The 14572-nt window shown below is 41.0% G+C and overlaps 1 protein-coding gene across 2 annotated transcripts in view; it reads right to left on the bottom strand.

Annotated features, from left to right (window-relative positions):
* LOC144527050 (receptor-type tyrosine-protein phosphatase mu) overlaps nt 1-14164 on the bottom strand; it is a 158018-nt gene extending 143854 nt beyond the window's left edge. For both annotated transcript variants that reach the window (XM_078264892.1, XM_078264893.1), the window contains exon 1: nt 14092-14164. In XM_078264892.1, the coding sequence (XP_078121018.1) occupies nt 14092-14164 (73 nt within the window). The remainder of the gene's footprint in view (nt 1-14091) is intronic.
* Nucleotides 14165-14572: the final 408 nt, after the last annotated feature.

The raw sequence follows: 14572 nt of genomic DNA, 5'->3' as shown, positions 1-14572 counted from the left end.
TCTTGGAGAAATTGAATGTGCATGAATGCATTAACAAAAATTAATAGGACTAATCCTAATCTATCTTTTTTTTGATAAAGGTGCTCCTAGAAAAGATGGACAATCTTTGGGGATTTCTTCAATTAAAAATGTGACTATCACCCCACCTTCGTTTCATCTTCCAGCCAAAAATCACAGTTTTTTTCTGTTGTCACTGCAGAGGAGGCCCTAATTACAACTCATACATAATCTTTTATGTAAATGTTTTCGCCTTCTTTGATCTCCTCATGTAGTCGAGCACAGCCAGATCACAGACTTGGGCTAGATCTGTCAGAGAAGTGAAGTAGAAGGAAATCTGATTTGTTGTGGTGTTTTTCAGCCCATGAGCACAGAGGATGTTTGATCAGGTCATTACATGTACGGGTCTAAAACAACATGGTCAAAGCACCCAGCGCTTTCATCACGATCTTATGGGACAAGCAAGCTTAGCCTCAGATGTGAACCAGTGAAGATAGAGGAGACACAGGGATTTGAACACCTTTTAGTCTCTGGATTAATCTTTCCTAAGCTGCGAAGCAATCGCTTCTTTACAAAGTTCTTTAACTTAATGAAATGCTGGCTATATGTTACAGTGTGTCATTTTTCACGTGAACTTTTAAATGGCTTGTATAATTCTAAATTTCAATGACAGATAATGATTGGTGCTAGAAATAAATGGGGCATGTAGGGTCCATCAGTATCAGTATGAGACCAGCTGAGCATCGCAACTCATACTGCACCTCATTTGCTATTGCTCAAACAGAACATTGGGAGGCATAAACACAGCTGGGGGCGTTACAGATAGACTCCGTCTGTACATTATCACTCCTACCAACAGAGAAAGGTCAGCTCTGACACCCCGGAAGGAGCCCTCAAGCTCTGGTGGACATAAGGAAGCCAGGAGGCAGGAGGGTCAGACCGCCAGCCCAGGGCAAGGCAGGAAGAACTACCGACAACCTCGGGCACTGCCATCCAGTGCAAGCCTAAAGGTTTGGTTAACCCAAACTATAGTACAAAAGACTCATTAACTCACTCACACCAAGTGGTGTCATAGTGTGCAGATAGATATCCGTGATATGTGTGTGACATTTTTGCAGGGTTTGTCATTCTTGATAATCGACAGAAAGCCATTACAAATGTTTCTGTAGAATTTCTTTGGCAGTAATTCCTAGCTGCGACCAGGAGCTCTATAGCTTGCTCTGTTGGTCAGTCAGTCAGTCAGTGGGTTAGTGGGTCGACAGCATTTACCCTTGCAGGCAAAAATGTGGCATGGAGGTCAAGTGTTACGGAGTGTAAATGCATGAACGTGTGGATACATGCGCGTACGTGGTCACAGCTATTGCGAATTTGAGCTTGTTTAAGTAGCATTAGCCACCATACGCTATTGGCAATACAAGTCTAAATAAGGCTGTAGCTGGAAAAACCCCTGAGTGTATTAAATTAAGTAAGTGTGCATTCGGATTATGAATTTAACTTTTTATTCTTTTTAATTATTTCTTCTAAAAGTCTCACTTTAAAAGGCCTATACAACTCACTTGGTTATGTTATTTAAATACATGTTGATTCATGATAAAAACCAAGCACCAAAACGAAAAGGGGCCAAAGTTCATCCTGGAAGCCCTGAATGCAGCAGCGGTGTTCTTGCAAAATATAGAGATAAAGGAAGGATTTATACCCGCACCGTACATCTGGTTTGCCAGGCTTAGCCAAACCTCACTCTTAGAAAGTGAGAGAGAAAGACTTGCCAAGGTAATATGAAAAGGAGAAAATTGAAAAGGAAAACTCAGCTGAGTAGAAAATGCGGTTACAGGGACTATCTTTGGTCGACCAGCGGGGACTTTTGCATTTGCAGGATTTTGATAAGAACAGTGTAGGTGTTCCCTCCTTCTGTGTGTTCTACAAATGAGCATGACAGGCTTAATTTAATGGTGTGAGAGCCGGACCCACTGTCCTCTCCTTTCGTCCTGCCAGTCTGGTTACTGCCTCTCTCATTCCCTCACGCTACGGTGTCACAAATTAGCCAGGGCCCAGGTTTCATTAAGGCCTCGCTGCTGCTGCCTGCCGTCTTCTGTCACATCCCTGATAAGCCTGAGATGGGTCCGCTACCTGACACACAGGGACGAAGAGGAAACTACAGCACACACATGGCGCACAGACAAAAGATACCAACACTGGCTATGTGCAACAACACACATGGATTTATGTGCACAAACACCTACACACGCATGCTTGGACGCAGCAGATAATTTGTTCAGACAATTATAGAAATGAAGGCTGAATGATTAAATGTAGAATGATAGGAAGAGGAGGGGAAAACTGCAAGAAAATTCAGCTTGTTGATCTCAAACTAAAGTCATGGCAGCTATGCCATTGTTATGCATATACCAATGATATAAAAATATGACTACAAAACGCAATAGAAAAAACGATATTTGAAAACTCTGGAGTTGATCAGAAGCAGTGTAGCCAATGACACCAGTGTTGGTACAATACCAAAATGAAAAACAGTTGTACGTGAACTTTGCCTAAATTTTATAATAAGTTAACATGGACGAGAAGTCCTTAAAAGGGCTAATGAAAAAAACGGAAATTTGAACATCTAAAATTCAATGACAGCTACGCAAAAATCTGCTGACAAAGAACATATGATGTAATCAAATGCTACCGAACAGCTACTAAATGGACATTGTGGTGTGATCGTTTTCTCATCTGGCAAAATGTTGATTTAAATCAGGAAATATGTGATCAAAGAATAAGTAACGTTTGAAAAGAAACTAAATGGCAGCTCAGTACCCAATTGTTTACAAAGCTCCGTGACCTAAACACAAAACAAGTATTGAGGTTTGATACTCAGCCCTAATTATGCTCACTTTTCTCAGTATGTCCAGTCACACAGCAGCCTACTGTACACTGAACTATTCTTCCCCAGTACATGTCATCCCAGCACAGCATTGCAGCCACAGCACTGCTATTCTGACAGTTTAAAGAAAGCACAGCTGGGGTGATGCCGGGGTGGTTTTCCCCAGGGAAAGTAACCTGGTGGGTTGAAGGGGAGAGATTTTCAGACATACAGGTGCTGTTGAATATTAGACTCACGACGAGAAGACTGCGCTCATGTGAGTGAATTATTCATCCTCTGAACCCAGCCTGTGTGCCTCTGCCTCACCAGGCCACTGAAATCCTAATCTGCACTGGTTGATGCTGCTGCAACTTCCCGGCGACTAAATAAGGCTGTGGAGCAACACTGGCCTGTCCAAGGGAGGCATGGGTGTCATATCAAAAATTCACAGATATTAACACTTAATTCTGCTCACGTTCATACGTGCAATAAAGTTCTCCCTACGGTTTGCTCAAAAGAAACCGTATGCAGTGGCATTCATGTCCACTATTGTCAGTCTCAATTTGATTAAAGTACAACAAGAAAAATACCTTACATATTGTGCCATTATTGACTGTAAACATGGTTTAATTAATACATTATTTAATTGAAGTCATGAGGCTGACATGGACATGAGTAGGATGAATATAAGATCTGGCACTGAAATTATAAAATTTTGCTTCAACAAATGTGAACAGAGTGTACTCTGAAAACAGTGCCTGCTGTCAAGAGGTATACAAACAATCTGTTAAATTACATGTAATATATACCTATGACAAAATAACTGAGAAATGTGAGACACTGATTTTTTTTTTTTTAATTGCTGATAAAAGGTCAACTTGTTTGCAGAGACTGAGAAAATCTGACACATGTCCAAGACCTCACACTCATTTGCTCTAAAAAAATAAAATAAAAACATCTAGCCAGCTAGAATCATCATCATTTGGCGGTGATCATATGCTACAAATACAGCCAACTCAGGACAAACAAGCCAGCCTTAAAATGGCTTTACGTCTTGAAATCAGATCTTCACAGCTATAGTACTTGACAGCCACATAATGGCTGTTTTGTGCGTTGGAAAGGGACAATTCAATCACAGCTCTGCGAAATTACCTGTGGCAGGTACAAATGTCATGTTAAATTGGAGGCCATCTGAATATTACACTAAGTTAGGTTACAGTTACAGAGTTATGGTAAGTATCCAGGATACCAATTCTAACCATTTACACAAATAGGTAGATAGGAAAAAAATGGCAAATTAAAATCTGAATAAGAAAAGTAGACAAAGTAGTGTTTAAGTTTAGTTATTAAAGGCTCTTTTGTGTGTTTTGCTTAGCTAACAACAACTGGCAGCTAGCAGGTTCTCTTTCCTGAATGCATAACTAACCATTTACAAAACTTGTCAGATAAATTAGTAAATTAAAATGAAGTAAAAAGGAGTACAGTCAGCAGCCAATGCCATGACTAGCAATAGAAGTACACAAAGAAATGTCTAGGTTTAGTAGTCTAGTTAAAGGCCCCCTTTCATTTGTTTATATTAGCTAGCATCACGCTAACCGTCAGCAAGTGAAAGCTACTAATTCTAACTATTAACAACAATTTGTAGGAAGAAAATGGCAAATTAGGAGTACAGCAGCCAAAACCATGATAAGCAAAACAAAAGAAAATGGACAGAGACATTTAGATTTGGTTAAACAAACCTATGTGGTGACAAAACAGGAAAAAAATATGCTTTGGTATGAATCACTCAGAATATTTTAGAGATCTGGGAATGGCAATAGGGAAATTCTCAGTTAGGCTTGGGACTTGTTTATAGGCCTAGTAGGACAGGGAAAATATGTTTGCATTTTAATCAAACCATCGCTTCAGCAGTGGGTAATGCTATTCACACTACAGAATAATATTCATATTGTGTTCAGAGCATTTTAGAAAGACAACTGGACAAACCGCTTTCAGATGTAAAAATCCAACAAAGAAAGATTTCACTTTAATGTCTCTAAGAAATATTTAAAAAAAGTTAATTCTGTTCTAACTCATTTAAGTAGAGTGCAATTTGTTATGATACACTGAGGCAGTCAGACTGATGATAACGTTGCTGAAAAACCAACTGATGCTAGAGGCTTTCCACATTAATTACTCCTTTTGCCCCGATACCATAAGTCTCTGAGACATCACAACCAACTGAATTCATCCTCCAGGCCGGCAGCGAACTATCATTACAATCAACTTGTCCGATTTTCACCGGTTTGTTTATTCGGATGTGCATAATTCCAAAAACGTGTTTTCAGCATGTGTTTCCGTTTGCAATGCAGAGATGCACCCACACTTCTAATGACTCCTGTGCCCTGTAATTTCTTTAGCGTGACAAACTCTAATTACAGGGTGGGAATCAAGCTTCAAGCCAAGCATCATCTTTTCCAGTTATTGTTTGGTGTGTGCTTTGTCTTAAACACGGGCCCTGCAGCTGTGTCTCAACAGTCATTTCAATGAAGTGTTTAACACCAAAGTGATTTAGTACAACAGATCGCTGCAGTACAGCTCATGGCTACTGATTTTCAATGCATTGTTTGCTCAAGCACACTGGCAAATTAGACAAGGAACATGTTCAAAACTAAGCGGACATCGATGGAGCCAGCTGATCTGACTGATGGACTTTGATAGTGGACGTCCAGTCCAGCAGTTAGCCAAGTTGTCCCCAGATGAGCTATGCACTTGTCTCATGTCAGATTTCTGTGAGTTAACAGACTGTCACAGGGACAAGCACAAGTGAAAATATAATTTATGTTGTGATAAGAGGTTTGCCACATGGTTAAAAACAAAAATGGTGATTGACATAAAAAAATGAAAACAACACTATTTCGCCAGATTATTCAGTTTCCACAAGCTACTTCCAATTTAGGGGCATACGTTGGTCATTCACATTATCGCCCTCATTTTCCGAATGTTCAGCAACAGACAACAGTGCATCTTTTCTGCAACATCGTTCCAACCATCTCATTCTCCCTCACTACCTCTGCTTCTGAAGGCATGGACACCCCCCTCAGGCTTTGACAGCTCCGGAGTGACCACCCTGCGCTGTCCGGAACGTACAGTAATGCCATTAAACCTCCCCCCGGGGAATCAGTCACACGGAGGTTTGCGCTTAGGGCCAATACAAAAGAGACCCATTTGAAAAGGAGCCAAGCCCAGCCTGAGGAGGTCAGAGGGCTGTTTACAGAACAACAGTCTCTTATCGTCTGTATGCTTCCCCGAGGAGTCTCCACCACAAACAGATAACAGCCTCCAAATAGGCACCAGAGTGTGACCGATAGGAGTATAATCAGGTACATTCTGCTTTGGGAGGAAGAAGTGGAGGACAAGGGTGGATAATCGTGTTCTCGACTGTTGGTGGTGAGATCATATGCCAGGGGGGATACAGCTGCATTAAAAACATACTGTAGGTAAATAATATTTTGCTACATGTCCCTCTCAAAAGGTCATGAAAACATATGATAGCTAATGGGGGTTTTTCACGTCCTAATAACCATAATTCAACAGGACCACTGAGGCCTAATTCTTCCTCAGGGATCGCTTCATTATTGAACAGTTAAATGGTCAATAGGTTCAGCCAAGGCAGCTTTTAGCACAAGGGCAAATAGAGTAGTGTAAAAGCCAATGCAAATAACTGGCACTCAAACACGGCCTAATGCATTAATGACTGCATGACGTGCGCTAATGTGACGGCAACAGATTCAGACTGACAGTAATGGAGAATTTTGCCCCCGGTTATACTCATAAGGCCTGGATGGGTAGAGGAGGAGGAGGAGGGATATACACCTGCCTACTGCCTGAGCCTTGACAGAAGCCTAATAAATAACAGGAGACAAGGTGAAACAGCAGTAACAGCCGCCACCACCTCCTCTAACTGCAACCACCTACACTAGCACCAATTGTGTGAGGAGCAGCAGCTTACGTGGACAGCTTTTTGGCATTAAACAGAGTCTCCTCCAAGTTAGCAAGTGCACTTGTCCCGTGAAGGAGGCAACTTGAGTTATTCATGAATTTGCTTACGAAACTTTGCATCTTTTCAGCTATGTGATTCTGGCGTCAAAGCGGTGGCGGGAGTTTTATTTGACAGACTTGAAATTAAAGCTTCACGTTTCAGGTCAAGGCTATATGCTCACCTGAACCAAATATCAAAGTGTGCTCTATCAGAATTTCAGTCCACATAATAACCCCCAGGTTATAGGCGACAATGCTAAATAGAAACCAGCTGATTGAACAGCAGGTTTTGAAGATAAGTGAGGAATGTACCAGGGTCTGGGTCAATTCAATCTGTAAAACTATCGGTGCAACTGCCACATCATTGGTCACTGATATAGATTTAATTCCAAAGATAGCAGGAGTGAACAATTGTCAAACACCTCCATTTTGAATAAACTTGAGCTGACATCCACCCATGGTACGCATCTATGAAGCCTAACAATTAATTGAGGAGACACACTGTAATGTCCTGATTTAAAACTGCTTCTCCTACTCCTCCCCCATTCCCCTCCTCCTTCTCATCAACATTAATAACAATTGAGACCCTTGGAGCATTAATTAGTGAAATTTCCCTACGTGCCTGGACTCTCCAAGTCACCTACAACAAATGAAAACTTCGGTAAACATGATCCGCTGCATAGTAAGTTGTTTTTCTACCAAGTCTTTAATTTTTTTTAGACATGGTGATGAGATCACAGAATTGTTCGAGCATGCCCAACACACAAACACTTCCTCTCGCTTGCAAACACTCCCCTCTCTGTCTCTCACTCTCTCTTCATTAGGCAGCCCCTGCACTGGCCTGTGTGTGATTCATTAGCTTTTATCCTCTTCATTTGAAGAAGGAGCTGTGTATAATTAGAGCATCTCTGTTTGTCCAGCATCCTTCACACAGTCACATCTCAAGGCCAATTATCATTCCGCTGCAGAGCTCCCAGATAACATAGCCACATCAGCCGCCTCGAGAACGAACTTCAAACTATAACTGCCTCTCGAGAATGTAAATAAAATCACTTGCAAATCAACAGCTAATGATTGAATGTGGAGTGGCACTCCAGGGATAGGAAGATGATGAACCATATTGGTAGACTTTGCGTTCAAAGATTTGACTCACTTTCTTTTGCAGAAAAGTGCCCGCAATAGGCCAGCACTTAACCAATTACCATACTTTAGTATATGGACTGTCACATGTTTGTTGTTGTTTTGGCTCTATGCTCCCACACTTTAACCTCAAAGTCATTGTTTTATTTCAGTTTTTATTTAAGTGCTTTCAGCTTTAATCCTTAATTAAGCTTTAATTTCACATTCATTTTTGGTGAACAGTGTAGGAATCATGATCTTAAACATACAGTTAAAGCTCACAACGAGCTATTTGTGGTCAACAGTGGAATGTTCTTGACCGCCCAGGTCAGTCATCTGACTCGGTCCAAATTATCATGCGTTTCACTCACTGAAGACCCGAGTGTCAGCCGATGGAAATTCACTACCAAAAAATAAGATATGACAACAGAAATTCAGGCACTCTTAGAGCAAGGAAAAGAGTTACATTAAAGTCCAACTAAAATCCCCTTTAGACATCCCTTTTCGCAAGTGCTTTCTTAGTGTTGGAATTAACTTAACTCTGGTCTATTCGGATTCTTTTTAAATTGTCATCACACACTCATCAGCCATTTTAATTCCAGAGGTCACCTCCCTACAGTATGTGCACGTTCCACCAAAACAAGTTCCTTCCCAAGGCTATATTGAAGAGGCACCATACGTGCATCCGGTGCTTAGCGCCGCCTAAGACGATTGTGATTGGTCTGCCAACAAACCAGAGCATGTTTTTCTCCTATCCCGTCTTGTTGTGTGGACTAGCCAGACTTTCCTCTGCAGCGCTGTGGAGATAGGTATGGCAATGCAAGACTAATAGTTTTATATCATTAAAAAGGAAGGAAAAATGGAAAATATCAGAAATGCTCCTTTTTGTGTGAGCCAGCTGGAGGAGTGTGTTGGTGTCTGGGATTGATGGACAGCAAAGTAAACAATCGTGCACTGTAGCCTACCCGTTAGGGCTGTGTATTGGCAAGAATCTGGCGATACGATACGTATCACGATACATGGGTCACGATTCAATATATTGCAATATATTTTGATACTGTGCGTAAGGCGATATATTGGGATTTTTTTTTTTTTAAATATAATTTTAGAAAAACTAATATTTGAAAAAAAAAGACATGATGTGCATAAAACTCAAAAGAAGTTTACTTTAGGCAAACAATTCAATACACAGAAAATCAAACTGCCAGTTTGGGATTGTGGTTCACAGGTTCTTAGTGAGCAACTTTTTATATGCTAAAGTAGGCCAAAGTTCAGCCATAGCTACAGTGTTAGCTTCTAGCAAAAAGTCAGGCACTGCTAGGCACTGTTAGGCAAGGACACTAGTGGTGCATCTTAACATAGCCATCTAGCGGTAGGGGGTTTAAACGCAACATAAACATGAACCACTGTTTCACATAAAAAGTAAAAATCGATACTGCGTTTTTGAAAATCTATTTTTTCTTACACCCCTACTACCTGTCATGGGCAGACAGCGTGTTGTTAGTGGTCTTAAAAAGTAAGGGCCACCAGCATCTAACCGGACCAAAGTATGTATTTGCAAGTGAGTTTACCTGCTGCTCTGCAGCTGAGCAGCTAATTAGCTAACTAGCCAATTGCTTTCTGCGCCCCAAAATTGGGATTTACATATTACAAAAGGGAGGCACTTTGTGCACCGTTTATCTGATGAAGATTTGAACGCCTCCAAATTAAAGCTGAGAGTCAGGACAACTTCATAGTCATTTTAATCCCATGTGCTTGAGTACAGAGATAACAAAAAATATGTCACTGTGCAAACACTGCACTCTCCGTTGCCTTCTTAAGCAAACCTATAATACCACTTTTTAGTATAGAAGTTAAATACTCAATTTATAAAGTGAAAAACAAGAACAAGACATTACCTGAAAAACAAACTAGGAACTACTAATGTGTCCTATGTGAACAGAGTTGTGTAACCCAGACACCTAACAAATTGGCTAATGTCCAATTTAAACAGTCAAACTGTGTCAATTATAAAACTTTCTACAGGACAGATTCCTGCCCGATTCAATCTCCGCACTTGTTTTGTTACCTGCTGTCTAAACTAATGGACAATTCCACCCCTGGTTACTCTTGCACTGCTATGCAATCATGTTATTTTTCTGTATTTATTTTGTGATGGAATGTTTATTATTTCTGGTGTGTCGGCTTTTCCTCAACCTCCCTTATCTGCTGCTACTTCAGTTATTGATTTCCTACATTTCCAAGAATGCCTCATGGCAACTTCCAGAGAACAGATGCTGACCTTTCCCATTCAAACAAAGCTGAATAATGCATCAAGCTGTGTGCCTTTCGCTCCTAATGCAACATGTTTTGTTATTCTGATATAATAAGTCTAACAAGGATAGCAAATTATTAGATACTTTCCTCTTATATGAAGGATTTCTCTTCTTTGTCCCTGATCTTTGATTTTGAAAGACATCAGTTTCGGAAGTGTGCTGCTGATGCTTCAGATTGTAGATTTTTCTGCAATGTGAATGGTCTGGAAATATCTTGATGTGATATCATGTTGCATTAAAAAAAATGTAACCTCAAAAAACAAAATGCACCAATGCAACATGCATTACTGACAGCTGTTTTGCTTTAGTGTTTTCGGGTGTAAGTTTCCTTGAGGTGTTGCAATGTTGTTTGTTATTGGGTGTAAAACTAAGATGCACAGATATTGACAGGCCACATAGTATGTAAAATAGGGTACTGAAGTCCTCTACCAAGACATGTTAAAATCAGATGCCCCACTCCCTGTATGTACCAGCTATGATCAATCCTTAGACAGCCCTCAGCAGACCCTTTTCTAGGAATTCACATGTACCCGCCGTGTTTGAACAACTTCAGTAAATCCATGCGTTTCCACCGCCTTCATTATCATCATAATAAAAGTGTCTGAAAAGCAAAGTTACAGAAGAATGTGGACACCTCACTTTCCTCACCATGGAGCTTTTTTCCCCCCCTCCTCCAACATCGGTTGAAGCCATCGAGAGAGAAAAAAATTAAAATAAATTTAAAAAAAACACTGCATATTTAATTTCATTCTCCACTGGCTCACACAAAGGAAACTGCCACCCTTCAGGACACCTTTCTGAAAAGTCTCTATTAAATCTGAGTCAGCTGGGAGTAAAAAAAAAAAAAAGCAGAAAAATGAAAACATTTCATGAGTGAATCTAAATTATTGCCAGACTTCAAATGAAGTGCTGTTATCTTCCCAAGCAGCCAATGTGTTGTTTCACTTCTTAGTCACAGCTTGGATGGCAATCAGGATCGGTCAACCAGGACGCTATCAGCAGCAGTCACTCTACAATGACAAACTACAGCTCTACACTCCAAGCATGGGGCATTATTCTCAACACACGGCTCACCCCTATCAGAAAACAAGGCAGGTTTTATGGCTGCTGGAAAAGGTGGTAAACATAAAGCGCACAGCTCGCTGGAATTTAATGTGCTCGGTCAAAAGACAGAGTATAGATATCAAAGGCCAGACCTTCTAGAAAAAAAAAAAGTCCTCATAATGTAGAAAACAGAAGCACTGGATATACACAACAAGTGATTTATAGTCTTGTTTTTTTTTTGCTTTCTCTCTGAACATAGAGCATCGAGTGGGCACTGTGAATGCAACAGGGAGAGGAGAGAAAGAGCAGTTCATCTCTACCATGCCACTGAGAGCAGATATGCAGGTGCATAAACAAGTTCACAAAGGAAGGAAATGAAACTGATAGTGTGATCCTGATGATTTTTTATGGGTAAATTAAAAGACCTCCAAAGGACCGTTTCTCTGTGATCGAATTGTGGCTGCACAGTCACAAGGCGCTGATGTGCACTGAAGTAGACTGGTACTCTGGTTACCTCAGTGATCTAATTATCACATGCAGCTGTTATCAAACTCTCCATAACAAATATCTCGGGCCACATGCACACACACTTAGCCTCTACCACTCCATCCGTGTGTGGCTAATCCGTCACCTAGCCAGAGAGAGCAACACACATCCAATTGATTTCCTCCCGGTTTACACACACAGAGTTTTGGGACCACTGGGAGCCCTACAGTGCAGCCCACTCCAATAAATCTCCCAGTCCTAAAGGCTGCCAGCGGGCAAGACTGATGAAACTGACACAAAAATGGACTGAATACTTTGAGCTGCAGGGTAAGAGAGTTCTCAGGCACTAAATTGACCCATGGCGTTCATACTGCCTGATTGATAAAAACTGTTTATCATAAAACCTTTCAATACTTATTCTGTAGGTCTCTCTGAATATGCTAGTTCTCCTCTGTTTAAAAAAAAAATAAATAAAAAAATCCCCGATATGAATAGGATCAGTTTGAAGAATGTGGGGACACAAATGAAACACAAATGTAATTAGTTTAGCAGCTAAGTTGTTTTTGTTAAATCAGAGTTGCGATCAAATTGAAATTTTGAGACAAATAGTTTCCAAAGTGCTTCTGAATTCTGAATGTCTGACTCGTGGTCCTCCACTCGGAGCACCTTGACTTCATCTGGTTATCTTATTATATGTGTACCATGCTGCCCCCAACAGGCTCTCCAAAAAATGCATCAGTTGTCTGTTTAATCCCACGGCATCCAGCTAATACTGAAGCTACACATCACATAACTTCACCTCACACACCGCTCCCTCAGAGTCTAAGCAGGATATAAAATCAGACCCATTCAGATATGGGGCCATTTTTTTTATAAGGTTTGAAATGCAAGTTTAAATTGTATTGGCAGTATGGATCACCCTTGAATGGACATTATTGTCTCTATATCGATTGGCATAAATATAGGCTAATGTGGCTTTTTGCCACATAGATAATGATATTGTGGCGACAGAAATGACCCCTTTAGGGGCTAAAACAGACAGACAAGTCCCCTTGGGCAATCTACGGCCATTACACTGATGGTAAAAGTCTGCTCTATTATTTCAGTAATTCAAATAAATCAAATGACTACTAATCCCTAAACTTTTTCCTTTCTTCACAAAGCTTTGAACAGACTTGAGTAGGAGTGCTGGTTTGTATCTATATGAGGAAGTAAACAATCAGTCAAACAGTGATCACATCAAAATCCATCACATTTGCAGAAAACAATCCAAAAGAAATATGACAAACACTTTTCAGAGACATCCAAAAGCATCTATTCTCAGAGTGCATGCAAGGGAAACAGGTATATTTCAAGAAAAGAAAAAAAAACAGTTTCTACCAGTTAATTTAATTAAAAAAAGCGTTTTGAATGTGGACTGCACACAGACAGCTCTACAAAAATAAAACGTGTTTTATATGAACTATCCATATTTAGTGTTTGGCAGTAATAGTGAAAAATATGAAAACAAAGAAATGAAAAACAATACTACAGCAGAGCTGGCATATGGGACTTGATATTAGCCTATGCATAGAAGTTGAATTGTTTTTGCACTTAATATGAACAAACTGGGATGAAACGAACTCCCCAATATAATTCACATTTCAGACAGTTAAAGTGACAGTAACCGATGGGGGACATCATAGCCTAAATTAAGTTCACGGTGGACAGGTCTCGTTTGGCTTATCGCCTCGCCGTTTACGACCAAGAGCGCGCATGCAGAGACCCTTCGGCGCGTGAATCCCTTCAGGTTAATCACATTGGACAGCAACTTATTAAGATAAAGTTAGACGCAAACATTACACTCATTCAACTTGTGCTCATGTAAATCTTGGTATTGAAAGCAGCGGAATTAGTGCCCCGTAGCGCACCTGCTCGTTGCGCACAGCGGCACAGAAGGTGAGAACAAACTACTGATGAATGCCAGTGTTGTAGCGGCAAATTGTGACAAATGTGAGCAAAATAATCGTTTGCAGCTTTTTTTGTCTACAGAATGCCACCCTCATAACTTACGTTTCTCCCACGCTGCCACAAGTATGCTCGAATTTACACCACAAGCATTAGTTAAAGCGAATTTACACCACAAAAATGAGTTAGAGCCTTAACATTGCGAGTAAACTATCAGACAATATAGTTTCCCCTACTGTGCCATACAAACAGGACTGCGCATATGTTCTGTACGTGCAAACATTTCCAGGTAATCCTCCTTACCTTTAAAAACTTCCCCTCGTGCGGACAACAGCAGGGCTATTGCAGCCAACAAGCAATTGATAACTTTATCCATGTCGACAGCGCCGTCGTAGCGTTAACCCCCAGCCGCGGGGTTAACTGGCAACTCTTCTTTCTTTAATGCAACTTGAACCCTACCTATACTTTTAGGAGTGTTACATATAAAGTGTCTTCTCCCTGTCCTCCGTCCCTTGGCGTGCTGTCGGGGTGTGAGAGGACACTGTCGCAGACACGGCTGCTCCTTGCCGGGCTTGCTCCACACTTAGAGGAGGAATGTGTGAGTGAGTCCTGATTCCGGAATTACGCGCGGATTGAGTGGTCCGGCAGCTCCAAGAGAGCAGCAGCTGTGTGCGCGCTATCTGCCCGGTAGAGGGCGCTTGTGAGCCCAGCCTGTGAGTAGAGAAGACAGGCGGAGGTATCCCCTCCTTGTGACTCTATTGGCGTTTATTTGGAGCAGCTGTGG

Source organism: Sander vitreus, chromosome 12 (genome assembly GCF_031162955.1).
Source record: "Sander vitreus isolate 19-12246 chromosome 12, sanVit1, whole genome shotgun sequence".
Classification (NCBI taxonomy): Eukaryota; Metazoa; Chordata; class Actinopteri; order Perciformes; family Percidae; genus Sander; species Sander vitreus.
Note: the sequence above shows the minus strand (reverse complement) of the source record. Positions and strands in the feature narration are given on the sequence as shown.